At 41.8% G+C, this 27706-nt stretch overlaps 1 protein-coding gene across 2 annotated transcripts in view; it reads left to right on the top strand.

Moving 5' to 3' along the window:
- The window catches only part of Dhx29 (DExH-box helicase 29), a 46114-nt gene that overhangs the window by 17232 nt on the left and 1176 nt on the right, over window positions 1-27706 (top strand). Inside the window, exons 9-26 of one of the 2 annotated variants that reach the window (XM_034523324.2) lie at window positions 1510-1675; window positions 2115-2238; window positions 3982-4590; window positions 5374-5517; window positions 10156-10332; window positions 10884-11024; window positions 12357-12501; window positions 12609-12726; window positions 13630-13714; window positions 17380-17468; window positions 19112-19240; window positions 19315-19390; window positions 20015-20239; window positions 21698-21834; window positions 22226-22319; window positions 23736-24029; window positions 24506-24637; window positions 26033-26129. In XM_034523324.2, the coding sequence (XP_034379215.1) occupies window positions 1510-1675; window positions 2115-2238; window positions 3982-4590; window positions 5374-5517; window positions 10156-10332; window positions 10884-11024; window positions 12357-12501; window positions 12609-12726; window positions 13630-13714; window positions 17380-17468; window positions 19112-19240; window positions 19315-19390; window positions 20015-20239; window positions 21698-21834; window positions 22226-22319; window positions 23736-24029; window positions 24506-24637; window positions 26033-26129 (2982 nt within the window). Of the gene's footprint in view, window positions 1-1509; window positions 1676-2114; window positions 2239-3981; window positions 4591-5373; window positions 5518-10155; window positions 10333-10883; window positions 11025-12356; window positions 12502-12608; window positions 12727-13629; window positions 13715-17379; window positions 17469-19111; window positions 19241-19314; window positions 19391-20014; window positions 20240-20668; window positions 20793-21697; window positions 21835-22225; window positions 22320-23735; window positions 24030-24505; window positions 24638-26032; window positions 26130-27706 lie in introns of those variants that run through there. The other variant, XM_076916202.1, reaches the window with a different exon arrangement.

Below are 27706 nucleotides of genomic sequence, written 5' to 3'. Positions count from 1 at the left end.
CCAGCTTGCTGCCCCTAGTGACAAGGCACAACTCAGACAGTACTACTTCCTGACTCCCTAAGTCCTCCATGACCCGAGATGTGAGCGATCAGACATTTCTGTGTATTGCTGCACTTGGTAGTTGTATTCTTTGCATGTTTATCAGATTATATGACAGGCCACACCTATATTAAGTGATAGGCTTTTTAAAATTATTCACTCATTCAGTAGTATTTATTGAATCATTATTGTGCAAATAAAAGGAGTTATGTGAACAAATAACCAGTCTCCTTTATTTGTGTAATCTAAGTATGGAATGTGAGCACAGAGATTTTTACATCATGATTTGTGCTTTCAGAGAAAGCTTTCCATAATAGAGTATGCCTGGGGAAGTGGCTCAGCAGTTACAGCACATACTGCTCTTGTAGAGGACCCGAGTTCAGTTCCCAGCACATGCTTTGGGGGCTTGGAAGGACCTGTAACTCTGGCTCCAAGGGATCTGACACCCTGTTATGGGCATCTGTGCTCATATGCATATACACACACAGACAGATATACAGACACACGCAGACAGATACAATTTTAATAATAATAATAGAGTAGAGAGCTCTAATTTGAGCTGTGGTTTTTATTCTTGGAGATCAAGCCCAGGGTCTTGCACACTTTTGTTTCCTTGTAGTATTAGTTCTGAGGACAACCAGACAACCTGACAAATGATCAGGAGTTATCCTAGTGGCAAACTAGTGGGGAAAAAACAAACAAACTCCAAAGAGGAGAGATAATGTTAAAACTCTTTCTGTAAAAGTGAGTTTATTCGACAGATATTCTGTAATCAAGACGTACTATATCTGTGTTATTTGACATGAACATTGAGTACTTAAGATGTGACTAGTATAATTGACAATTTGAAACTGTAATTGGTTTCTAACCACAAGGCTGGTAGCTACTGGGCCAAGCACACGTGAGACATTTACAGAATTGCCTGAGTACTGGCAGTATGAGGGAGGAGCAGCATAGGATAGGTAGTGCTGGACCACAGAAGCCTTTCAGGGCCCTTGCCAAGAATGAGCACTTAATTTTAGATATACCAGGGAGCCACTGAAGCAGGTATTGATGGCTGTGTGAAGCAGAGAAATGGTATCTGACATATTGTTTCCAGTAACTACTTGTCATTCAGTAAATATGACCATGCATAAGGTCCTCAAGGTCAGCCAGGTGTGGGAAGAAGACAAAGAGGATCAAGAGTTCAAGATCGCCCTGGGCTACAAAGCAAGTTTCGGGTCTTCCTGGGTCCTGTGAGACCCTGTCTCCAAACTAACAGCGACAACAACAAAAGCTTCAGGATGTTCTGTTGTTCAATCCATGAAGAGGATTGCTTCACCTAGAGAAGAGTGAACCTTTGTCTGGTCCTCCTTCCCCTGTTCTCTTCAGACATGCTGTTCCTAAAAGGGAGAGCACGCTGATCGCTCCATAGAGAATTTATATTGCTGTTACCACTTTTAAAGAACAAGTCTTTGCCTTCCATTTAAGGTAAAAAGAAAGAACCTCATGATGTAAGGAACTTTGACTACACTGCTCGGAGCTGGACTGGAAAATCTCCCAAACAATTTCTTATCGATTGGGTCAGGAAGAATCTTCCCAAGAGTCCAAATCCTTCCTTTGAGAAAGTTCCAGTAGGTAGATACTGGAAATGTAGGTATGTTTTTCTGGTTAACTGAATGAACTTTTAGAAAACTGTGAAGTGAAAATTCTTTAGTTTCTTGTAAATTGTGTAAACATTTTGAAATGTCAGGCTTGCTGGTTCATACTTGTAATCCAGCACATAGAAAAGGAGGTTGAAGCAGAAGTTCTAGGCTAGCCTGGGCTACAGAGAGAGTTCAAAGCTATCCTGGCCTGTAGAGGGAGGCTTTATCTCAGAAGCAAAATGTGGATCAAGTAGGCATTTAAGAAATTCTTAATTCCTCATTTCTAGTTCCCATTGCTTATAAATCATTTCATAATGCAGGGCCTCCCACAGAATACTTAATAATTGTTGTAAGTTTAAGTCTGATGTTAATGAATTGCTAACTTTTTTGATCTGACCTCATCAATTCTTTTTAAAAAGGTTTTATTGTTATTTTCATTCTTCTTTTTAGGGTAAGGGTCATCAAGTCTGAAAATGATGTGCTGGTGGTGTGCCCTACAATCTTAACAGAGGATGGCATGCAAGCCCAGCACCTGGGAGCCACGCTAGCCCTTTATCGTCTCGTGAAAGGGCAGGTGAGCCTCTTTAGGCCTTGATGCTTCCAACGACGCCCATGCAGGTGGAGCATCCCTGATGTAAAACTCTGCAGGCCGAAAGGCTCTAAAACACAAGTCCTTCAGCACAGACGTGATGCCTCGTAGAAAAGTCTGCACTGAGAAATTTACTTTTGCGAATGAAATTATTGAAAGCATTGCATAAGATTAATTTCAGGCTTTCTGTGGAAGGCATATATAAAACAAACAGAGTCTGCCCCAGTGTACTCCACTGTGTATGTGCCAGTGGCCCTGAGTCTAAAATCCGAAACTCGGAGTTTGGAGGATTTTGGAGAACACAATGAGATTTCTCATAAAACTCAGTCTTCCCACCTAAAAATATAGACAGGTGGTTCCAGTTTTCAATTTTGGGTTACATCAGCTGTGTGCTTAGAGTTTAAAGCAGAATGAAGTCCTACTGAAGGAAGCCGCTCTCTGAGAGAGCGCCATGCTCTTTTCTCTTTGAGAGAGCGCCATGCTCTTTTTAAACTTTAGATTGCCGGCATGTCCTTTTCACAATGAACATGTTTCTCCATCTTCATAGGAAGTGTTGTGTAAAGAGGCACCTTGGCCATGGCACCTTTTATTTAAAAAACAAAAAAAGGCATTCACTTAGGGGCTCACTGCAGTTTCAGAGGGTCAGTTCATGATCATCACAGCAAGAAGCAGACAGAGTAGGTTGGAGCAGTGCAGAGAGTTTGTGTCTTGCCCTACAGTCAGCAGATGGGGGTGGGGGTGGGGGAGGGGCGGACCTGGTGTGGACTTTGAAAACCCAAAGCCTACTCCTGTTAGCGCACTTCTTCCAACAAGGCCACACCTCCTAATCTGTCCAAATAGTTCCACTAACTGGGGACCAAGCCTTCAGCCGTGATCCTGTGGGGCTATTGTCATTCAAACCACCACAAGTGTTTAAGTGTTTAAGTAAGTAAGTAGGAGTCCAAACAGTTGAACTTTTCTGCCAAAGTTCATAATGTCTTATTTCTCTAACTTTACCGAGTAAAGTATTATAAGCTCTATGTGCTTGGTGAAAGCGACTGTTGCTGCCCCAGAGGGAATTGCTCTTTGGTAGCGGGGAAGTAGAGTGACTGAGGGTCCGTTTGGTGTCGTCCTTGTAAGATACTCTGACTTGGCAGTGCCACTGCCTGTCTCACAGGGAGCTTTCTGTTCACAGATGCTCTGTGGTTCATTGTGTACTAGCCCTGCAGGAACACTTAAGTCAACATCCATTCCATAGTTTACTGAGCTCTAGAAGTAAGCACTTCACAGGTACTCTGTTAGCTATTTTTAAATGCAGAGACAGAAACCAGAGACATTATCTTACTCCTACCCAGTCACATAGCCATTAAATCAAGAGACCAACTATTGTGCATATGAATTGACAGCCTATGTGTATGCCTCTCCTATTAGTGACTTTAAAGTTTAAAGATAAAGCTACATTTTAAGATAGAGTCAAGGAAGGGTTGGAGAGATAGCTCAGTGGTTAAGAGCACTGACTGCTCTTCCAGAGGTCCTGAGTTCAATTCCCAGCAACCACATAACCATCTGTAATGCAATCCAATGCCCTCTTCTGGTGTGTCTGAAGATAGCAATGGTGTACTCATATACATAAAATAAATAAATAAATCTTCTTAAAAAAAAAAAAAAGATATAGTCAACCCCCCTATGTTCTCGAGTACTGAGTTCTGAGTCAGCACAGTCTAACCTAGCTGCCACTTTCCCTTTCAGTCTGTCCATCAGTTACTCCCTCCCACATACCGGGATGTTTGGCTGGAATGGAGCGATGAAGAAAAGAAAAAGGAGGAACTCAATAAAATGGAAACCAATAAACCACGGGATCTTTTTATTGCCAAGCTTTTGAGTAAGTTGAAGCAGCAGCAGCAACTGCAGCAGCAGCATCCTGAGAATAAGAAAGAGAGCTCTGAGGATCCTGAGGAGTCTTGGGAAAACTTAGTTTCCGATGAGGATCTTTCTGCACTGTCCTTGGAGCCAACAAATGCAGAAGACCTGGCGCCTGTTAGGAACCTCTTCAGGAGGCTGCAGAGCACACCCAAGTATCAGAGACTCCTGAAGGAAAGACAGCAGTTGCCTGTGTTCAAACACCGGGACTCCATTGTGGAAACTCTGAAGAGGCACCGGGTTGTGGTCGTGGCAGGTGAGACAGGAAGTGGCAAGAGCACCCAGGTGCCACACTTCCTGTTGGAAGATCTGCTCCTAAATGAGTGTGGAGCACAGAAATGTAACATCGTCTGCACCCAGCCCCGAAGAATCTCAGCAGTGAGCTTAGCCAGCAGGGTGTGTGAAGAGCTGGGCTGTGACGGTGGACCCGGCGGAAGGGTAAGGCCTGTTCTCTGCTCTTGTCTCCGTGAGCAGTGACCCGACTCTGCTTCGCTCTCAGGACCTGTACCATGTACTCGCTCTGATAACTGAATATTCAAATATGTTACCACTTGCCATTCAAAGAATACTGATAATTCAGGTTTGACTTTGATACATATCATACGGCTTCCTGTTTCTCTGAGTCTTTTCTGTGGAATGTATCCTTACGGGATTCCATTCTTTTCAGTGAACAGAAAAAAGAGAACAAGGTAGTTAAGAATATTAGGTTGTTCAAAAAGGAAGAATGAACAATGGCTGGAGAATGGCTGAGAAGGTAGAGGCAGCTTGTCCACAGGCTGAATCCAGATCCTATAGGATGACTGAAGAGAACCAACAGTCATCCTCCTGTCTCCACATGTGCACCATAGTTTGCACAAGCCTACACTTGGGCACACTAAATAAGATTTGAAGTTTAAAATTATCAAAACAAATCTTATAGCTTCACACAACTGAAAAGTATAAAAATATACTTTTGACCTTTGAGGTAAGACTTCATACTGTAGCCCAAGGCAGCGTGGAACCCACTGTAACCCAGCCTGGCCTTGAACTCACAGCAGTGCTCCTGCCTCAGCCTCCTGAGTGGTAGAACTACAGGTGTGAGCCACCATGTCCAGCTTGAAAGACTTCTGATAATGAAGTGCCTAAGCAGACGTGCCTGCACTGCTGCACGGAGCACCACATGGGCGCTTGTGCTGCATCTTTGCGGCTCATTCACTCACGGTCCCTCTGTTCTGCCCGCAGAATTCTTTGTGTGGCTATCAGATCCGGATGGAATCTCGAGCTAGTGAATCTACCAGGCTACTGTATTGTACAACTGGAGTTTTGCTAAGGAAACTTCAGGAAGATGGTCTTCTGGCTGATGTGTCTCATGTCATTGTCGATGAGGTAAGGAGGTTTTATGATTGTGTCCAGATACATTCTAAACATGTTTGTATTAAACCGCTGTGGCTGGTGACACTAACCAATGCTTTGCTTGTACATATCACTCACCATCCAACTAATGATTTAGTTGCATCTAGCAAATGCCTTGTGTTAATGGATTTTCTGGGTAAGTGCTATATCCTATTGCTGTATGCTTGATGCTGTTCAAAGGATCACACAGACACAAGCGCATGTTCGTCTAACCCTGTCAGCATCGTGGTGCGGTGTATGTTTTTATTTTACAGTTGAAGAGATTGAGGTACGTGGAGGTTCAGTTGTATAGCTAGAGGCTCAGACCCTGGCGCTCTGACACTGCCTTCCCCTCCACCAGTGTCTGCTCCTCACCCACCACACGGAGCTGTTTCAGGACACACAGATGTTCTCTATCTCTTTCACAGAACACAAGGAATCATCGACATGCATTTTTTTATCTCTAAATATTCTTTGGTGTAAATCAAATTTCAGTATACATTTGAATTATGCCCCAAGTTTTAGTTATGACTGTTTGAGATATTTACCAGCCTACTCTAGTAAACTGATTTGCTAATATTTTTTCTTCAAGAAGAGATAGATACCAATTCTTTTTTCAGAAAGTATTAAATCTGTCTATCAAGGCAGGAGAGCTGAAACCTGTAAATTTCAGTGCTTAGTTGGCAGAAACAGGAAGACTACCTCAAGTTCTAGATCAGCATGGAATAGTGGGAGACGACCTCAGTATGCAAAAGACAGAAGCTGGTTGGAAAGCACAGTAGGAAAGTTTACTTACACTGTGGGTTGTTTGAGATGGTCCTTTGTTTTTCCCAAGACAGGGTTTCTCTGTGTAGCCTTGGCTGTCCTGTCACTCCCTCTGTAGACCAGGCTGGCCTCAAACTCAGAGATCGCCTGTCTCTGCATTTCAAGTGCTGGCATTAAAGGCATGTGCCACCACTGCCTGCCTGAGACAGGGTCTTGCTGTGTAGCCCAGGCTGGCCCCTCATATCAGTCTTCCTGTCTCAGCCTGCCAAGTACTAAGATTACAGGCATGTGATGCCACACTGGCTCATTCATTGATTTGCAATGAAAAGATTATATATAGATTACTTTTAGATTACTTTCCTCTTTTGTGTTAGGAAATATTAGAAAAACAAAAATTACAATCTCACAGTCCAGGAAAAAACAGTTTTGGTGGTTTAATTCATACTTTTGGTGTGTATTTCACATGTCCGTTAGTTGGTGGTTTTCTCATCCCACTTCATCTCACATGATCTTCAAATGGCTTTAAAGTACTATAGACTCAGATGTCTCCTATCTATTTACCTGTTTTCTTGTTAGACAAATTTAGGTAAAGACAATTTTAAGTCTAATTAATACTCTGCTAATAAATAAGTGAGAAGGATGACTTTTCTTTAAAGAGTGTTTTTTTCCCCTTGTGGGGTAGATAGCATATTGTACCATGATAGATTAGATGTTAGAATGAAGCTGGGTGGCTATGGGCTCGCCCGTGGAAGAGTTAGCCATAGGATACAGAAGAAGATAGAGACACCGCTCTCCGTGGGATCCAGATGTGTCAATGTGAGCCAAAGTGCAAATGTATCCATCAGTGAAAAATTTTACTTATATCAGAGAGTAAGTTCTCTTGGAACCTAAATAGTTAGCAAAAAAATTCTTTTAAGACAAAGCAGTGTGAATGCTAATTTAAAAATCCAGACCAGCTTGCAGAAGCTGTGTTTTTTGATGGTTTGATATTGACTACCCAAAGACAGGATTAACTGCATCAAGCTTCTGATATCATCAGCCTCTTGAGCATCATAGTGAACAAGTCCCAGGGAGGGGCTGGAGCAGAGGCTCAGCAGGTAAGAGCTATCATTGCTCTTGCAGAGGACCTGGGTTCCATTCCCAGCATCCACTGCACTCACATGCACATACCCCAACACAGACACCGAATTAAAAACAAAATCTGGACCTGGAGAGATGCCTTGGAAGTTAAGAGCACTTGCTGCTCTTCCAGAGGACCCAAGTTCATTTCTTAGCACCCACACGGCAGATCATATCTGTAACTCCTGTTCCAAGGGATCTGATACCCTCTTCTGGCCTCCTCAGGCACCAGGCACACATTTGGTGCACATACATATATTTTCAGACAAAACCCTCATACACATAAAATAAAGATAAATCTTTAAAAAGTAAAAATATTTTAAAAAATATTAGTCAGTGGAATTCATCAGCACTTAAGGGGTAGAGAGAGCTGGGACAGTTTGTTATTCTCACAGGACACTTTCGGGGCAGAGCCTCCTCTGGCTGTGGCGTGTGTAGTCGGTGTGGGATCTAAGTTCCTTCGTTGCTGGCTGTGCTCACGCTCCTTCTGACCACAGAAAGAGGGGCACTTAATGCCACGCGCCTTTATTAGCTCTAGTGCATGTTATGCATGTTACAGTCCTGACTGCAATTCATTTTCATCTTTCTGGTGACATTTTCCAAGTCTCTGGGAGCCACAGGATCTCCGTCGTGACCTTGGGACATAGACGCCTTCTAGATGCTTTGAGTCTTGGGAACTTCAGGTTCACTGAGCTTCTCTGCTGATCCTTATTTAACTTACCCCACTTGTCTCCTGACGCCAGTGAGGGAGCCCTGCCATTACTCTCTGGTCACCACAGTAAAAGCACCCAACCAAAAGCCCATGTCCCCCTTAACTCAGCCTCATAGTTACATTTGTTTTCCTTTAACTCCACCCACTTTTCTCTGCATTCATTGGTCTGGCTCCTTGTAAGGGTCACCAGTATCTGGAGTTACTGCAACATCGTCTCATGAATTAACTTCCTGCTTTCATTCTCTGCACTATACCCACAGTCCAGAGTTGCTTTTTTTTTTCCTGTGGCACAGAGTCTACACAGCTCAGAGTGGCCTTGAGCTCACCTCAGTTTCCAAGGTGTGTGTGCCTTTGTGAACAGCCCTCTCCAGTTTCCTTGTTGTGGCTTCTGGTTTTTTCAGTTACATAGATAAGACTTAGACCACATGATTCTGCTTTAAGATGATTTAGATTCATTAGACTGAAGCCTCAACTCCTTAATTATTAGGTTTACATGGTTTGCATGGCTATCACTAGTTACCTCTTTAGCTTTATGTCTTGTATAGCTCCCATCCCAGGGCCCAAGTCATCATTTTGATTTTAGTTCCTGAACTATATTATGAACCCTCTTGACACTCTGGGTTTTTTAAATCTTGTATGAGGAGAGGGATGGAGGCATGTGGGTGTTTTGGATTCATACATGTCTGTGCACCATGTACATGCCTGTTGCCTGCAGAGGCCAGAAGAGGGCATTAGATCACCTGGAACTAGAGTTACATGTTGGTGCTGGAATGCAAGAGCAGACAGTACTGTTAACCACTGAGCTATAGAGCAGACAGTACTGTTAACTACTGAGCTGTTTCTCCGTGCCCTTGTTTGTGTATTTTGGGTACCAGGAATTGAATCCATGGCTTTATGCACTCATGGTGACCCAACTACTTTTCCTTCCCTTTCTCATCCTGTTTTTGTCTGTCTGTGCCACCATTCAGACTCATACACCAGCTTTCAGCAAGTTCTCTTACAGTACATTCAGTACCTTCTGTCTTAATTGCTTGTTAATTCTCAGCGTATGCCACAAGCCAGTTCCTTACTGTTTATGTCCCCTGGACTTTGCACTGTGCCATTTGTGTGAGTTATGTGTCACATAACTCCATGACACTTTCCTCATTTGTATGGAGGAATAATTAGACTCAGAGATATTTACATAACTTGCCCAAAGTCATACTCTAAGCGGTCAAGCACACAGATGAATCCAGGGAATAATTGATCCCTAGGCTTGAATGCTTAAGCAGAATTGTCTGCCTTCCAAACAGACTGTGAAAGTTACTTACTATCTTAATGTACTTCCTCTTTGTTACAAATTAGGACAAAAATATGTCAGAGTACAGAAGGTGAGAGCACAGTAGGCATGTATACATGTGGCAGACACTTGCTGCATTCTATCAGTATACATTATCTAGGTGAGAGCACAGTAGGCATGTATACATGTGGCAGACACTTGCTGCATTCTATCAGTATACATTATCTAGGCCTGTAGCAAGGTTAGAGTCCTCCTTACAGCTTCTGTGTTTTGTAGTAAGCATAGAGTCCCTCTTTAGATGCATGTGTCAGAAGGGCAGGGAAATCCTTTTTCTGGACAGTGGTAAAGACCTGGTCAGCCTCCTCCTGCTCAGCTCAGTTTTCCTACTTAGTAGCTAGGCCAACCGTCTGTCTTCTGTGGTGGTAATTATGTACTTCCGAGTGACTAGCAGAGCGTTAGTTGTCAGGCTTACCTCTAAGTGAAATCTGATCTTGTCAGCTATGTCTGAATGATTTCCAAGCATCTCCTAGTGCAGAGTCCTACTGCTGTTGTTATTTATATGCTAATTCTCATCACTGACTTCAGTCCTTAGAGAATAAATGTAGTTTTAGTTCTAAGATCAGCCTTATTTGAACATCCAGCTTCATCACCCCACATGTCCTGACTATATTCAAATGTAAGTGTGAGTAGATCCAAGCATCAGATTATTTATTCTGAGACCCTACATGTGATTGATTTCATGTTGGCTTTCCATTAGGTCCATGAGAGAAGTGTCCAGTCGGATTTCCTGCTTGTTATCCTGAAGGAAATCTTGCAGAAACGTTCTGACCTACACTTGATTTTGATGAGCGCCACCGTGGACAGCGACAAGTTCTCCACATATTTCACACACTGTCCTATTCTCAGAATTTCAGGAAGAAGTTACCCTGTTGAGGTAAATTTACTTTATCTCTAGTATGTGTGTGTGCGTGTGCGTGTACATGTGTGTGTGTGTGTGTGTGCTTGTGCTTGTATGTAGGCAGACCATTTGTATCAATTTTCTAGAACATTGGCACTTTAAGCCCAGAACTAGTTCCTAGACTCTACAGGTTGGGCAGGACTGGGAAAAGGGCTTCACAGTCAGGTGGCCTGTGCTTGCCTGAGAGTGGGAAGGATGGGGGAGTGTGATCCAGGTGCTGACAACAGACCTCAGGAAGTGAGACGTCCACATCAAGTCATGTTTAGATTGAAGGTGGGACCCTCAGTAAGGTACTCTGTTTTCAGCCAGTCTCCTCTTCTGACCATTTCCTTTAAAAGCCAAACTAAAGTGTAGTTTCTTTAGCAACAGACCCTTTCGTGTGAGTTACATTCTTTAATCCCAGTTACACTGACAGAAATCTTTTCCTCATTCCAACTTAGTTTAGTGACAATCACAAGACAGTGCTTTCTGCTCTGGTTAATGGCACTTGCTGGAATGACAGAGTCCACTGTTGGCCTTATCTGCAGGTTTTTCATCTTGAAGACATAGTAGAAGAAACAGGCTTTGTACTGGAGAAAGACTCCGAGTATTGTCAGAAGTTTCTGGAGGAGGAGGAAGAAATTACCATAAATGTTACAAGTAAAGCTGGGGGAATCAAAAAGTATCAGGTAAAAAGAAAATACCCTGAAAGAGGCAGTAACCATCCAGCGTACAGCCTGCCTCGGAGTCTAAAGTCTGTGGCGAGCACTGTGAATCCGGTAACAGTTGTGAGCATAAACAGATTTGTGGTATTTTAGTTGTCTTTTATACTATTTGGGCCCCTTAGATAAGTGTAGAGTCAAGAACTACATAAACACAAAGCAACATTCAGAAAGCTTCATAGCAGTGACTGTGACTGGGAAATGCACTTCCAGTGATTGTTTTCTGCTGTGACTCAGGAGACAGTGCCGTCCTGAAGCAGGCTCTTTGCTTTTGTTTTTTTAGCAGCCTGTGTCTTGGCAGAGCCAACATTAGATGGGTAATGAAGCTGTTCAAGGCGAACAGTTTTTGCTAGGGCGTTAGCCGCAATTTTGCAATTGCAGAATTACGCAGAAGCCCATGACTCTCCCTTAGCAATGTTATCAGGTCCAGTCTCTCCACCACATCTGTGCTACTTAATTTGTATTGCGTGAGGGAATACAAACTGCCGGAAACACAAAATTGGTCTATCTTTAAATTAAACAGAGAAGCCAAAAATAATAATCACCATCACCACCATCATCATCATCATCACCATCATCATCTATGGGGTTTTCTCTAAAACAACAAAGATAAAAATTAAAAACTGAAGAAAGGCTTAGAGGGGTATTTCAGACGAGTTGATGAGAACTTGGTAGCCAAGGTAGAGTGTAGAAAGAATGAAGAGGTGTAAACTACCTTCATTAAAGCTGTCACAGACTCTTTAGCCTGAATGCTCTTTGACTGCTACAGAAAAACGCACATGCGAGTGTCGTATGTTTTTCTATGATTATTTCTATATGAGCATGGAAACATAAATATAGGCTTTCGTTGTTGATGAGTTAAAGCATAGGAGAATGGTGAGGTTTCCCACGCTTCCTGCAGTTTCTAGGTTAAGTGGGGCATGGTGGTACAGAGTTGCAGCCCCAGTTACTCGGACCTGGGCTGTGAGGATCCCTGGAGTCTGAGTTCCAGACGAGCCAGGTGGCACAGCAAGCCTGCTTCAGGCACACTTAACTAATTGACTGTACTTTTGCTGTATTGTAGCAATAATGGCAGCAATAACAGGAGCTCTATTTAAAGATAGCACCCTGTTGTTTCTGTTATAAAAATATGGTTTTTTTTTTGGGGGGGGGGGGTTGTGGTTTCAGTTGTTTGCCACTGTGGGAATTGAACCCTTGGACCTCTCACACTTGTTAATTACAGATGCTCTCCCACTGAGCTACAGCTACATCTCCAAAATACATTTTTTTCCAGCTTTCTCTGGTTGGGTTTCCTTTTAGGAATACATCCCAGTTCAGAGTGGAGCAAGTGCTGAATTAAATCCATTCTACCAGAAGTACAGTAGCCGCACTCAGCACGCTATTCTCTACATGAACCCTCACAAAATCAACCTGGACCTCATTCTGGAACTTCTTGTATACTTAGGTATCTTTCTATTTGTTTTAATAAAATACTTCTACCAGCCAGAGGCGTGTATTGTTTTATATGCTGTTCCTATCTTATTTTGAATATGTTATCTTTTAAATTCTCAGACAAAAGTCCTCAGTTCAGAAATATCGAAGGAGCGGTATTGATCTTCTTACCGGGCCTTGCTCACATTCAACAGCTGTATGATCTCCTATCAAGTGACAGAAGATTTTATTCTGAGCGGTAACTACAAATCTTCATTAAATTCTTTGTAATTTTAAAACTGGAGATCTGATAAATTAAAACTCTGAATCAGAATTTTCAGGCTTTTCAACTTCAGTTAAAATTGTCCATGGTAGGGCTGGCTAGATGGCTCAGTAGGCAGGGGCTCTGACTGTTCTTCAAAAGACTCGGGTCAGTTGGCAGCACCCGCCTGACAGCTAACCCCTGTCTGTAACTCCAGTTTCAGGGGTCTGACACCCTTTTCTGCCTTCCACAGAAACTACATACACGCTGTGCACAGAGATGTGTACAAGCAAAACACCCAAACACATTTGTTTTAAATCTCTACAATTGTTCATGGAAATTTTTGGTTTGTTCATTTTTATCTAGTGAAAATTTGTAAGTACAGTATCTGCATTGTTGTTTGTTTGTTTTTAATCTGAGCTAAGAATCCTGTGGGTAAGTATATAGTTAATTATAACTCCTGACTCATCGAGTCTTCCCAAAGCCACCAGAGTTTTGTAACTTAGGAACCATATCTATTTAAATAGCCAATTATCTGTTCTATACTAGTTTATTACTCTTGTCGTGGTTATCATATTATCAGAACTTTTTAAAAAAATTTATTCTCGTATTTTAATAATAAGCTTATTTAATCAAACAATCCAAAAACCAGCATCTGGAACACTTACAGTCCCAGACATTTGAGAGACGATGCGCTCAACCTCTTGTTTGCTCATGTTGATTTTTGCCTCCTCTGGCAAGTGGGGCCTTATTAGACTATTCTGTGAAATTCTGTTTGTTTAAATTTTTTTTCATGATCATATATTAAAAGTTGCTTTCTACATGCAAATAACTTTTGTTATTCCTTGCAGTGTCTTCTAAAGAGAAACTCTTGCTAAGAACTATGATTTTAACTTTCAGATATCAAGTTATAGCTCTGCATTCCGTTCTCTCAACCCAGGATCAAGCGGCGGCTTTCATGCTTCCCCCTCCAGGGGTCAGGAAGGTAAACTCGGGACTCAAATGTGTGTGGTCTGAGAATAGTTCATGAGATGCGCTGGTCTGGACACATGACCAACTTCAGGTGCTCTGCAGCTCAGTATAGGCAAAGTGAACCTAACGTTACATTTCAGGCGCTCGGGGCTGCAGAGGTGGCCAGGGGTTAGATTATGTGAGCACAGTTTGGTTCTCAGCACCCACACTGGCAGCACACAACTACCTGAAACTCCAATTTCAGGAGATCTTCCAAAGCCTTCTCGGGTATCTTCAATTCACATCACATGTGCATAGGCATTCACATATAAAAAAAAGTCTTTTAAAGATAGGTTCTAATTCAGACATTTTAATATTTATATTATGTGTTAATAATAGTCAAGACATTTGAGGAGACTGGTAGTTGGGAAATGTGGTTTATATATTGCTTTTTAAAAGGAAGAGACAGACAGATCTCTGTGAGTTCAAGGCCAGCATGGTCTACAGAACTAACTCCAGAACAGCCAGGCTACACAGAGGAACCTTGTCTCAAAAGGTCAAAAAGAATGTAAAAGAGGGGAAAAAAAAAAAAAGATGACTTTTTTCCTAAGAAAGCATCATGAGCCAGGCATGGCAGCTCATTCCTTTAATTCCAACACTTTGAGGAAGAGGCAGGTGGATCTCTGAGTTCAAGGCTAGCCAGTTCTACATAGTGAGTTCTAGGACAGCCAGAACTATGTAGAGAGACTGTCTCAAAAATAGACAGAGAGAAAGCAAGCATGCATGCCTGCATCATAAAGGAGATTGGATATCAAGAGCATTATAAGTCCTAAGAGGATTCTCGTTCTCTGGGCTTTTGGTTCCTCAAACCTTAACCATCCAGTCCATGTGTTACTAGCTAATAATTGAATCAGAGCAGTGCTCATTCTGTGCAGTGCTCTGCCACGGAGCTGTGTCCCCAGCCCTGGCCTTTCATTCCCGATGGCAGCTCACAGACTTCATTTATGGAAATAGTTGGTGCCTTCTGCTCATGGCTCTGAATGAAGAGATTCTTGACAAAGAATTTCTCAGGTTCTGAGTCTTCTCCCAGAAGAAATTGTTAAAACCAACATGGTTACAACATGGTGGGACACTTTTGAGAAAGGGGGTGGGGGGTGTCAGAACAAGCTTGACCTATGCCCAAGGCCTGGGTCCTCATCTCTAAATGGATCACCATTCAACTTCACTTTTAATTAATTATCATCATCATCATCATCATCTGGTGGTTTCTGACTATGCCCCCAAGAACTCCAGGGTTGCTGAGCTGTGCTCTAATCTGCTTCCCTGTAAGAAAGATTTTATTTGAAGAGTGCAGCTTAACAAAAGAATCTTAGCACTGTCAAAAGCAGAGTGGCCACAGAGCTTCCAGGAAGCTCATTAACCTGGGAGCAACAATCATACAGAAACAGCGTTAGAGTGGAGCAGTGCTTCAGGGACTTGACCAGACTTTGTCATGTTTGTACACCTGTTTACAGCTGAGGTACTGAGTCCAGGGGTGAAGGGACTTGCTGAAGCTGGAAATAACAGGGCCAAGACAATCGTCACCCCATTCTTCTGAGTAATTCCTTTTTTTTTTTCCCTAGTAATTGATTGTATAGGGTCATATTGAGCTGTCTGAATTCTCTGACCCAGTTCTCAGATCCACTGTCAATTTTACGTTGACTGACTAGAACTTCAGGAGTGATGTTTTTGTTGTAGTAGAAATTTATAAATGTATCTTTCATATTCCTGTTGTAAGTGTTGTCTGGAGGCCTCCATCTGCTAAACTAGACCTAGTCCTGGGAGCTCCAAGCCTCCATACAGTCTAATCTAGGCCTAGAATGTTTTCAGCCTCTGAGACTTACTGCTGAATAAGCTCACCCTTTCTTCTTTCTGAACTCTGGCTGGCTGACTAACTCAGCTGTTCTGACTGAAACTCCTCTCCCAGCTAACGGATTCAATCTGGCTTCTCTCAGCTTCTCACTGAGTTGCTCTGCTTGGCCTCAAACTAACTCTAGCAATCTGTTCTAACTGTCTGGCTGCTTGTTCTCTGGTTTGTTCTGTCTTTACAACTGTGCCCAGCTAGTTCTCTCCTGGTGAAACTGCCTCCTTCTCCCTCTCTGAGCTGCTCTTCTCTCTCTCTCTCTCTCTCTCTCTCTCTCTCTCTCTCTCTCTCTCTCTCTCTCTCTCAATTCTACTGTACCACTCTTCACAAACTCTACAATATACCTGGACCGTGCTCTCTTCCTCCTGTACTGTCTGTCTCTTCCTTAAGTAGCTTCCCTCTCCTCTCTCTTCTCATGAGAGTCAGGCATATCCTATTCTGTCAACTCTTTCTATGATTCGTCACTTTCTGTCACAAAATTGGACATCACTTTCAAATATGGGTGCTTCCTTCCACAAACTACCTTCATTGTTTGGGATTACAAGTGCATACTAAGAATGTGTCTATATTCCAGTCAGAGGGATTAAAGGTGTGTGCTAAGGAATGAGCCACACCCTGATCAGAAACAGGTTCAAATGCCTGTGAGAGAAATCTGTACCATGGGCTGGAGAGATGGTTCAGCAGTTAACACACCATTGTGCTGTTCCAGACTCAAGATTACTTCCCAGTGCCACGACAGGTGGCTCAGAACCTGTGACTCCAGCTCCAGAGGGAGGCGGATTGGCCTGCTTAGGCACTAACAATAGGGTGAACAACCTCAAACACAGACACACATACATACACATAATTAAAATGAAATTAAATATTTCTTAAATCTAGCAACCTCATTAAACTAAGCTGATAAAACTGTAAAACAAATTAAAATTATGCAACAAAACAATCTAACTTTTGGGACTAAAATTGAAAGTGGCTTTCTTTTTTTTCTCCATTCATTTTACATCACAGTTCCCTCTTCCTCCTCTCCTTCCAGTCCCACTCTCTCACATACCTCTCCCTCTTATCTCCCTCCCTTCTCCTCAGAGAAGGGGAAACCTATCAGGGCACCAACCTGTCTTAGCACATCTGGTCACAGCAGGACTAAGCACATCTTCTCCCACTGAAGCTAGACAAGGCAGCCCAGCTAGGGGAAAGGTATCCAAAGACAGGCAATAGAGTCAGAGATAGCCCCTGCTACAATTGTTAGGGGACCCACATGAAGACCAAGCTACATACATGTGTGCTACAAATGTGCAGGGGCCTAGGTTCAGCCTGCTCATACTCTTTTGTTGGTGATTCAGTCTGTGAGAGCCACCATGGGCCGAGGTTTGTTGACTATTGTAGGTGTTCTTGTGGTGTCCTTGACCCTGCCAGCTCCCTCATCCCTTCCCCTCACTCCCCAAGCTCAGCCTAATGTTTGACTGTGGGTCTCTGCATCTGTTTCTATCGGCTGCTGGATAAAGCCTCTCAGATGACAGTTATATTAGGCATAGCAAAGAATCATTGATAGTGTTTATCCCTGCACATCTTGTAGACAGGACAAATTTCAGGTCACATGTTCTGTGAGTGGGTTCGTGTCCCCCTCCCTCCACCGGAAATCCTGCCTGGCCACAGGAGGTGGGAAGTGACTTTCTTTGGGTCCCTCACTCTACTGTTGTCTTAAAATTCACTTTTAAAAACTCACCAATTCTGTCTAAAGAAATTTTCAGAATACAGTGTCAAGAGCTGTCAAAATACTTTCCATTCTTGTTTATTTGCAGATTGTCTTAGCAACAAACATTGCAGAGACGGGGATCACTATTCCTGATGTTGTGTTTGTCATTGACACTGGAAGAACAAAAGAAAATAAGTAAGTTTGACTTTCTCACAGAGAAGATTGATAACATTGAGTTTTTTTGGAGAAATTACAGAATCTTGTTAAGAATATCCAGTTCCTAAAGGTCACAATTCTGCCCAATGCAAAAAGCCTTAGCAAAGTGTAGATGAATTTAAACTATCTGAGAATAAACTTCAAAATTTCATACCTTGGATTTTACCAACAGTGTCAATGTACCACCACTTAAAAGTGCTTTCCTGGCAGAATTTCACAATGTAAGTTTTTATATACTTTCTTGCTTATTAAATAAATTGTTTAACACAAGCATTATTTAAGGGGTTATGATAGAATGGACTTTGGAGAACTGGACTTAAATCTCTGATCTGGGAAAATAAAAACACAAAAACCCTCCCAATCATCAGGTCCTTTTGTACTAATAAAGAAAATGAAGTTTCATAATTGCAAATGCCTTATATAGTAACCAGAACATAGCAGATGCCTTAACCGAACCTTCCACAAAGGCTCTACTGTCTGCCTTAGGGTGTGTTATGTAAACAGTGGATGGCACCTTTAGCTAATGGTAGTCTATGAGAAAACCGCAGCAACGTAATGGAAAATCAGCTCTAAAACAAGCGGTTGTGTCTTTAGAGGAAGCGTTTTCTGGCTGTAGCTGTGTCTCATGAGCGGTGCTCTGAACTGTGACGCTGGCAAGCAGCACTTCTCAATCTGCACACCTTACTGTGTGCTTAGTAGGTATTAACTAAAATGAAAAGGTGCTTTGGTCAGATTAGTTTGAGAAAAGATGAGTTAAGCAATCATTTTCTTTTGTACCAAATGATTTTCATTTGGCAGTATGAATAGGCATTTTATAAAAACATTTAATCAGAAACTATGACTTAAGAAATGTTTGTCAGCCACAAGTAGTAGTGCACAACCATAATCCCAGCTCTCAGGAGGAAAAGGCAGGTGGATCTCTGAGTTGAAGGACAGCCAGGACTACTAGAGAGACCCTGTCTTGGCTCAGTCTTGTTAATGAAATAAAAAAGGGGGAGAGGTGGAGAGCCTTTGGGGATGCTTGGCAAGAATCTGACGTGGACCAAGGACAAGGAAGTAGGCTTCAGGCAGGAATCTGACATTAGACTAGAACAAAGAAGTAATTTCAGATAGGAATCTAAATCATAGGCTACAACAAAGAAGTAATCTTAGGAAGGAATCTAGATTTTAGGCTAGAACAAGTTAGTAGGCTTCAGACATGAAAATGACCTTGGGCTAGGATAGGGAAGTAGGCTCAGATACTTTGGTCATCCTTATAAGCCTTTAGAAACAGTGATCACGGAAGTGATCATGAAACTTTGTTTATTGTCTTGCTTATTCCTTGACTATTTGCATCTATTGTATTGCTAGTTTCTCAACCTAGAACTGATCTTAATACTTGCATGTAATTAAAATGGTATAAAAGCAAAAAGGAGGAGGGGGTATAGGGAGGGGAAATGGGGAAAGGGGATGACATCTGTATTGTAAATAAATAAAATATCCAATTTAAGAGAGAGAGAGAGAGACCCTATCTTGAGCTCCCGACCCCACCTCAGAAGAGATGTTTGTTCACAACAGTAGTAAGTTCAATGTGTTGCTGGAAATCAGTTATTCACGTATTGTCTCCTGAAACCTGTCTTTAGGTACCACGAAAGCAGCCAAATGAGTTCTTTGGTGGAGACGTTTGTCAGTAAAGCGAGTGCCCTGCAGCGCCAGGGGAGAGCCGGGAGGGTCCGGGACGGCTTCTGCTTTCGGCTGTACACGAGAGAAAGGTAGGCACAGCACTGACATTTACAGCACACACAGCAGCACAGTGCTATTATTGATGATATGTTACTTTTTTCAGATTTGAAGGTTTTCTGGACTATTCTGTACCTGAAATCCTGCGGGTGCCTCTGGAGGAACTATGTCTTCACATTATGGTAATCCCAAAAGACCACACATGAGGGTTTTTGTTGTCTTTATTTTTTTTCCTCATTCTTTATGAGGAAATATCTGACAACCTGAGTGTTTTTAAGCCCTGTTTTAAGTACTGTCTGTTTACTGTCTGTGCCGTGCTTTGATCTTGATGCAGCTCTTAGGTAGTAGAGAGATAGGTATTATAGACAGCCTTACACCCTAAGCAGTGGTGTTGTGGGGTAGCACTCCCTCCGAGGGACTGGGCATTGTCTACACACTTATGACTGTCTTAACTGAGCAGGGGCTCTATGCTGGTGTGTAGTGTATAGAATGAGAGATGCAGCTGAACATCTCCACAGCTCCCCACATGCAGCACAGCTCCCCAAAACAAAGATTCCCCCAGCCCAAGTCTCAGCCTGCTGACTAAGAACCCTACCTAAGCCAGTGGCTTCCTCGACTGGAAGCTACTCTTGATCCTTAGATTTTTAACAATGAAACTCAGTACAGAAGAAACTAAAACATAGACTTCACCTCATAGGGTGGCTTCACGAATTTGCCTCTTGGCTCAAGAGTCTGCTAAATTCTGACTTTAGTTCCAGCATAGCCTCCGGGCAGCACTGATTGCTCCTGTCTCCTTCACACTGCAGAAATGTGATCTGGGCTCTCCTGAAGACTTTCTCTCCAAAGCCTTAGATCCTCCTCAGCTCCAAGTAATCAGCAATGCAATGAATTTACTCCGGAAGATTGGAGCCTGTGAGCCAAACGAGCCCAAACTGACCCCGCTGGGCCAGCACCTTGCCGCGTTGCCCGTCAATGTCAAAATTGGCAAGATGCTCCTTTTTGGAGCCATATTTGGCTGTCTGGAACCAGTGGTAAGTAAGGTGCTCACTACTTCACTTCAAGTGCCATGTGGTTGGAACACTATTAAGGGACGGGAACAAGCTTAAACTTAATTATTAATTATTAATTATTTCTTAACAAAATACAATGGCTGTGCTATCATTAAAACGTATGTGACCTGAATGTGCACCTGAATGGTGAGAATTTTCAAATGTATTTAACTTTTTATAATTATATACTTAAAAATCTATTTCTCTGTTTATTTACATAGAGAGAAATGCTGTTATATGGGTTTGGCTTGCCTAGGTTGTTGCCATCAACCTGAAACATGTATTTAATTGACTGTAATGTTTGTAGGAAGTTGTTGACACAATATGCTTTAATAGAATGAAAACTTCCTTTATCCGGATTCTCATTTTGAGCCAATAATTCTCAGAATCTATTTTCTCCGTTTACTTCAGCAATAAGTTGTGGCTGTGTATCTGACTCTCTGGGCATGTGCTCTTACAGTGCCTCTGCAGCATTATCAAGTGGTGGGTTTGAGCACAAATCAAGGTCCGTTCAACACAGAAAATGGGATCCTCCCTCTTGTCTCCTCTAGTATTAGAAGTAAATGTGGGGCCGGGGTGTGGCTCAGCAGAGGGTTTGCCTGAGGTTCATGGAGCAGTGGGTCCAGTCCCCAGTGCAACAGCAACAAAGCATGGGTTGGGGGGTTCTGGGAGGGAGTCAGGGATGCTTTCCAGAATTTGCTAAGTTCAAAAAGTACCATGTGTATGGTAGTTTGTGTGAAACCCTGCAACAAGTAGATGATTGTGTAGTCCCCTTATTTTCAAAGCCTGCTGGGTGAGTCCGGAGCCTTCCGCTGAGCCGTCACATCCGCTGAGCCATCACATCCGCTGAGCCATCACATCCGCTGAGCCATCACACCCACTGAGCCATCACACCAGCAAAACTCTGCAGCTGCTGTGTGTTGTTGTTTAATTTGTAACGAACACTAATTTATCTCTCACATTATAGTGGCTGAGAACTTCAACATCCAGGCACTGCACAGTCATTGTTTGCTGAAGGTCTTCCTCCTCCTCCTCCTCCTCCTCTTCCTCCTCCACTATGGCGGCTTTTAGCTGTGTCTTTAGAAATGTGAAAGAGCCCCAACTTATATTTGAAAGGCGTTATAGTCGATTAGAATTAGCTGTCTAGAAGTCTAAAGTACTAAGCTATCATTTTGAGATTGCCTATAACTAAATAGCAGACTTTAATCACTTGGATGTGTTTTCAGTTTTTTCCTGATTCTGGTACCATACTTACTTAAATCCCAGAGATGTTCTAAAAATAAAGGTTCTTCTAGTGAGCTGAAAGTTATGAAGTTGTAAGTTAGCAATGATAAATTCATTGAAAATACACAAGTAACCTGGTTTTAATTGTCTTATTGTTTACTTTTTTAACAACTTTGGGTGTATACTTCTTTAATAATAAGTGATATTTATGGGCAGGCTACGCTGGCGGCTGTGATGACAGAAAAGTCTCCTTTCATCACACCAATTGGTCGAAAGGATGAAGCAGACCTTGCAAAGTCATCTTTGGCTGTGGCCGATTCGGACCACCTCACAATCTACAATGCATATCTAGGGTAAAGAAATAACCTGATTGTATCAATAAGCCAGTGACTGGAGATGGTTGACTTTTTAAAAAAATGTATCTGTGTCATTCAAACTGTGCTTTAACATTTAAATTTGTTCTTAGTGTTTTTAATTTGTCAGCTTATTCTTTTATCAGAGACTCATTTAAAAATAACATACTTGTTATTATATATGAAAGTTCTCAAATCTGAAGCAATGCAACAATTTGTTATACTTAAAAATACTGCAATTGGAAATTATATAAATGTAGCAGCTACAGTAAACAAGGCCTCTTCTTCGTAACAGGAGATCATTTTATTAAGCCTTTCTTGGGTTACTCCCTCTGAGAAGGAGCCTGGAAAGGAGCGGTGGTGACCTTTATCCTCTGACCTGTTCTTCTAGGTGGAAGAAAGCCCGGCAAGAAGGAGGCTTCCGCTCTGAGATCTCATATTGCCAGAGGAACTTTCTTAACAGAACATCGCTGTTGACACTAGAGGTGATTCTTAATATTGCTCTTAGCAACCGTAATGCATTCGGGGAGTGATTTTCATAAGGAGACAGCGTGGTTTCATAGAAATAACACTAGGGTGGAAATAGAGTAGTTAACTTTTTAGTTCTTTTTTTTTCTGCAACAAATAACTCAAAGGGCATTATCTAAGGTTCTTTCCAACTCTGGTACTCAGTTATTATGTTGCATAATTATCGGGAATTTCAGGAATACCAGAAAGTAAATGGAATCCTGTCAGAAACTCTAGTTCAGCCATTCCCCACATCCATTAATCAGCAGCTTGTGGTCGGTATTGTTTTATGTCTGTTCCCCTTACTTTACTGTCCACCCTGTAGACTATTTTTTAAATAAATGCAGAGAGTAGATAAATACTTATCTCTAAAGTATAGGACTTTTTTGACACCCCATCACACCTTTAAAACAAACAAGCCATATATCATCAAATCACAGTTTTAAATATCCCTAGTCATTCAATAATTTTGTTTTTCACAGCTAGTTCAAATCATGATCTGCACAAGATTTACTCATTACATTTGATTGGTCCCTTAAGTTTTTTAATCTATAGTTAATCAACTTTTTTTCCTATTTGTGATTTTTATGATTTAAGAAATCAGTTCAATTATTCTGTAGGGTTTCTTGAACTCTGGAAGTAGCCACTTCTGAGCCATCTGAGGACATCCCAGTTAGTTGGCCCAGAGGTGGCTATGTCTTCAAATTAGTCCTTTTTCCTTTGTCTCCTTTTAATTGTCCCCAACCTCCAGATCCCCTCCCACCAGCATCTTTCCCCCAGCCTGTCTTCACACCCCTGAGCTTGGGTCTCTGCCAGCTCTGTGCTATAGCAGCTGTTTGGTCTTGCCTCCCCTGGAATGGCCTAAGCTGCAGACCAAACGTAAAGGATATCCAGTGTAAATGCCACCTGTGGTTCTATATTTTATCCTCCGCCCTTCCTGGGGCTTCTGCCGATTTGCACTCTTAAAGGTGCAAAGTGTTTTAAGTTGCAGCTTCATTAAGTGAAGTTAGTGGGCTTTTGTCAGAGGTGCTTGTCATCAACCATCAGGATTCCCTGTAATGTTTCCTAATGTATCCCCACTGACTAAAGAATGACTAAAAACAAATCAAAATAAAAAGTTAAAGGAGGGTGGTGGTGAAGTCAGTGTGGAGCATGAAAATATGTTCAGACCGTGTTCGCTGCCCTCACAGATGCTTATATTTTATGATGTCACTGTCCTAGGGTGCTGAACACAGCTGACTTCTCATCTTCTCCACTCAAGCTTTTTCCTGTAGTCATTTAAATGATACTTTGCATCCTATCTATTTTTATAGGAGACAGCACTATACGTTTCAAAGTCGTTTGCTAATTTCTCTATTTTAATCGATTATGTCTCATTTTAACATAACATCCAGGATGTGAAGCAGGAGTTAATGAAGTTGGTGAAAGCAGCAGGGTTTTCGTCTTCTGCCAGCGGGGAAGGAAGGAAAGGTCCGCAGCCACTGTCCTTTCAGGACATTGCCCTCCTTAAAGCTGTGCTAGCCGCGGGACTGTACGACAGTGTGGGGAAGATTATGTGCACCAAGTCAGTGGACGTGACAGAAAAGCTGGCCTGCATGGTGGAGACAGCCCAAGGCAAAGCCCAGGTGCACCCGTCCTCAGTCAACCGGGATCTACAGACCTACGGGTGGCTCTTGTACCAGGAGAAGGTAAAACACTCATTGTCAATCCCTGCGTACAGCTTCCCTCCTTCCTAACACGTCCTGGTTCTTGATGGGATTCTCTTTTTCTCAAGTACAACTGTCACCTTTGCTCACATTTGAAATCTGACGAACTTCCTCAAGCAGAAATAAACGAACAAAAAATCTACTTCTCTCCCATTAAATAAAAGAAAGACAGTAAGGTTTCTCTCTGGCTGTCGTCCTTCTACCTGGAATTCCATTACAGTAAGCAGACTTTGGTTAATAATCTATCTGTTCCAAAAGTATTTCACTAAAGTGGTTGGCTCAGAAAGAAAAGGAAGGTGTGTGTTCCATTTCTTAATAAGGGAATGTTGAGTAATGTGGTTATTTAAATGTATATATTTTTCTATTAAATTTGTTAAGAAAATACATATATAAAAATAGGTAAATGAATTTATATTTTTAGACTATGAAGCTGTTTTCTCCTACTTTGTCTTTTATAGGTGAGGTATGCCAGAGTCTATTTGAGAGAAACGACCCTCATAACCCCTTTCCCAGTTTTGCTTTTCGGAGGTGACATAGAAGTCCAGCACCGAGAGCGGCTTCTTTCTGTGGATGGCTGGATCTATTTTCAGGTATCCAGTTCAGATGAATTTATGAAAACATTCAAATTCCTGTATCATTGAGGTAGACTTTAAGGTTTTTACTGAAGTTTGCATAATCTTTTTCTGTGTGGTTTATCATAGAAAACTTCATATTAAGCATATGGTTTTTATAATTTGAAGATTCTGTTACTATCACAGAACATATTTATTAATAATCATTATAATTACTGTGTACCAGGAATACTACAACAATTTTCTCTGGATTATCCCAGATAGCTTCATTGTGACACTGTATGTAGGGGACAATCAGCACTCCCAGAGGCCTGGGGTCAGCTGGTGGTTGTTTCCTAGATGCCTATTCACTACATTTGTTCAGCCCTTCCATACAAAAACCAAACAGATTCATAGTTTTTAAGACATGAAATTTTTTCTCTGGACAAGGTAAGGCAGCCTGTACTTATTTGCAGAAGTAAGCTTTTTATTTTCCTCTGTAGCTGCATCAACATTGACCAGTGTAAAGCAGTTCTCCTACATAACTGTAATTATGTGTCTAGAGCCAGAGATGTGGATTATGTATTTTAAAAAAATGTATTTGGTTCATGAAAATAAGTTGGAGTGGTAGAGATGGTCTAATAATTAGGCTGTAGTGATGTTGGTAGAAATTCTACAAATTTACCAGAAATCATTGAAATTGAGCACTTAGAAATGAGCACAGTGCCAGGCGGTGGTGGCGCACGCCTTTAATCCCAGCACTTGGGAGGCAGAGGCAGGCGGATTTCTGAGTTCGAGGCCAGCCTGGTCTACAGAGTGAGTTCCAGGACAGCCAGGGCTACACAGAGAAACCCTGTCTCATAAAACCAAAAAAAAAAAAAAAAAAAAAAAAAGAGCACAGTGCATTTCTATGATTTATAAATTATCCCTCAATAAAACTGTTAAAAACTGTTTCCTCCCAGCAGGTGTGGTAGCTCACACTTTTAATCCCAGCACCCAGGAGGCAGAGAGGCAAAGGCAGAAGTATCTCTGCATTCAAGGCCAGCCTGGTCTACATGGTGAACTCCTGGCCAGCCAGGGCTACATAGTGAGGCCCTGTTTCAAACTACTCCCCACTCCCTGAGCTCACCCCCGAAATTTCCCCAGAACTTTTTAGTCTTGACTCAAAGTCATATACAAATAGAAACAAAGAATTATTGGAGTAAGTTGCTTTATTGTGGCAAGAGATACCAGACTTCCCGGAAGTAAGAAGTCTGCATAGCTCAGCTCCCACCATTAACAGGTCATTTGCTCACACTTTCCCTGTTGCATTTTATGGTAGCAATCCTGGTGTCCTAAGTGGATTAAACTGTGAGGTACACATGCTCAGATCGCTTTATGTAAACACATGCAAATGCCCTGTTCAACTCTGTCCAATGTGTCGTTTCTCAACAGGCCCCGGTAAAGATAGCTGTCATTTTTAAGCAGCTAAGAATTCTCATTGATTCTGTTTTAAGAAAAAAACTTGAAAATCCAAAGATGTCTCTTGAAAGTAAGTGTTTTATTGTGTTTCAGGCAAAATAAGGTATATATTTGTACATTAGTATACACTTAGAAGATAACATGCTTGTGTATAGATAGATGGTAGATAATAAGTTTATAAAATATTAGTGTGTTGTATTTTTATTTTATGTGCATTGGTGTTTTATCTGCATGTATGTCTGTGTGAGGGTGTTGGATCCCCTGGAGTTGTAAGCTACCGTGTGGGTGCTGGGAGTTGAACCTTGCTCTTTTGGAAGAGCAGCCGGTGCTCTAACCACTGAGCCAACTCTGCAGCCCGTATCAGTGTTTAAAAAAAAAAAACAAAAACAACTTTTAAAAATAAAATTTGAGAGATTTAGGTTTAGAAATTGTGGTTTTAATACTGGAATACTCAGTGGCACACTGAAACATACTTTTGATGTAATTACTAATAAAGTCTTATTTTTGATAAAAGCTACTTATGCTAAATTCCAGTCAACTGTCCACAACTAGTAACTGTCTGCAGCTTATTCCTGTAAAGTCTTTACCCTCAGTCTTAACTTCACTTGTAAACTGTCCACTTCATAGAATAAAATAAACCAGCCTAAGTTTTCTACTCATTGGCTTCTCATGGCTGTTTTCCCAGCCATGCGTTTCCTACAAATGCACGACTACTAGCTGGTATAGAACGTGTTTTAGCCTTCTGCAAAAGCCTGAAATAAACACATAGCTTGTCAGTAGCACGGTCCAGCACTGCCCTAAGTCAGCACATCACCAGTCCACAAATGTGGAAATAACACAAGGCTCAACGCCTGTTCCAGACACACTAATTTCTCCGAAGAGACTTGCCATGCTTTTGTCTGTTGATATTTCTCCTCTCCTACTGCCGGCCTTTTAAAATGCATAACTATTGTAATAAACTCCTAAGATGTCCCAGCCCTAGGATTCAGTTGGATGCATCCTCAGGCTTTGATTTAACATGCTCCTTGATAGCTGTAGTTTCTGTAAGCCAGTGGTTTTCTCTTGAGCAGGTCAAGTTTTAGAACTAATATTTTCTAGTTGGTGTTATAGTCTTTCCATGCTGTTACATCGTAAGCACTAAAGTGTGGCTTTCCTGCTCTAAGAATGTTAAGAATTATCTGGGGATAGGGAGATGGCTCAGTGGTTAAGAGCACTGGCTGCTCTTCCAGATCTGGGTTCAATTCCCAGCATGCAAAATTGCAGCTCACAACTGTCTCTAACTCCAGTTCTAGGGCAGCTGACACCCTCATATAGACACACATGCAGGAAAAACACCAATGACCATAAAACAAAAATAATAAGTCATTTTAAAAATATTTTTTAAAAAGACTTATCTGTGCATTTGGTGCTTATTTTGACTTGGGAAGGAGGTGACATGTCAGTGACCTTCCTGGCTTTACTATGAAGACAGGTTGTGATAGTGACTCACACAGAAGTATTTAAAGTTACCTCTGTGCTTTCTAATTCTCTCTACTTTTCTTTAACTGCAACTAACCTTAGATAAGCATAGTTCCACTTTACCCTTCCTTTCTTTAATACACTCTAGCTCCTGAGCGCCTGAATGCCAGCCACAGGCCCAGGTCAAAA

This window comes from Arvicanthis niloticus, chromosome 19 (assembly GCF_011762505.2).
Source record: "Arvicanthis niloticus isolate mArvNil1 chromosome 19, mArvNil1.pat.X, whole genome shotgun sequence".
Lineage (NCBI taxonomy): Eukaryota > Metazoa > Chordata > Mammalia > Rodentia > Muridae > Arvicanthis > Arvicanthis niloticus.
Note: the sequence above shows the minus strand (reverse complement) of the source record. Positions and strands in the feature narration are given on the sequence as shown.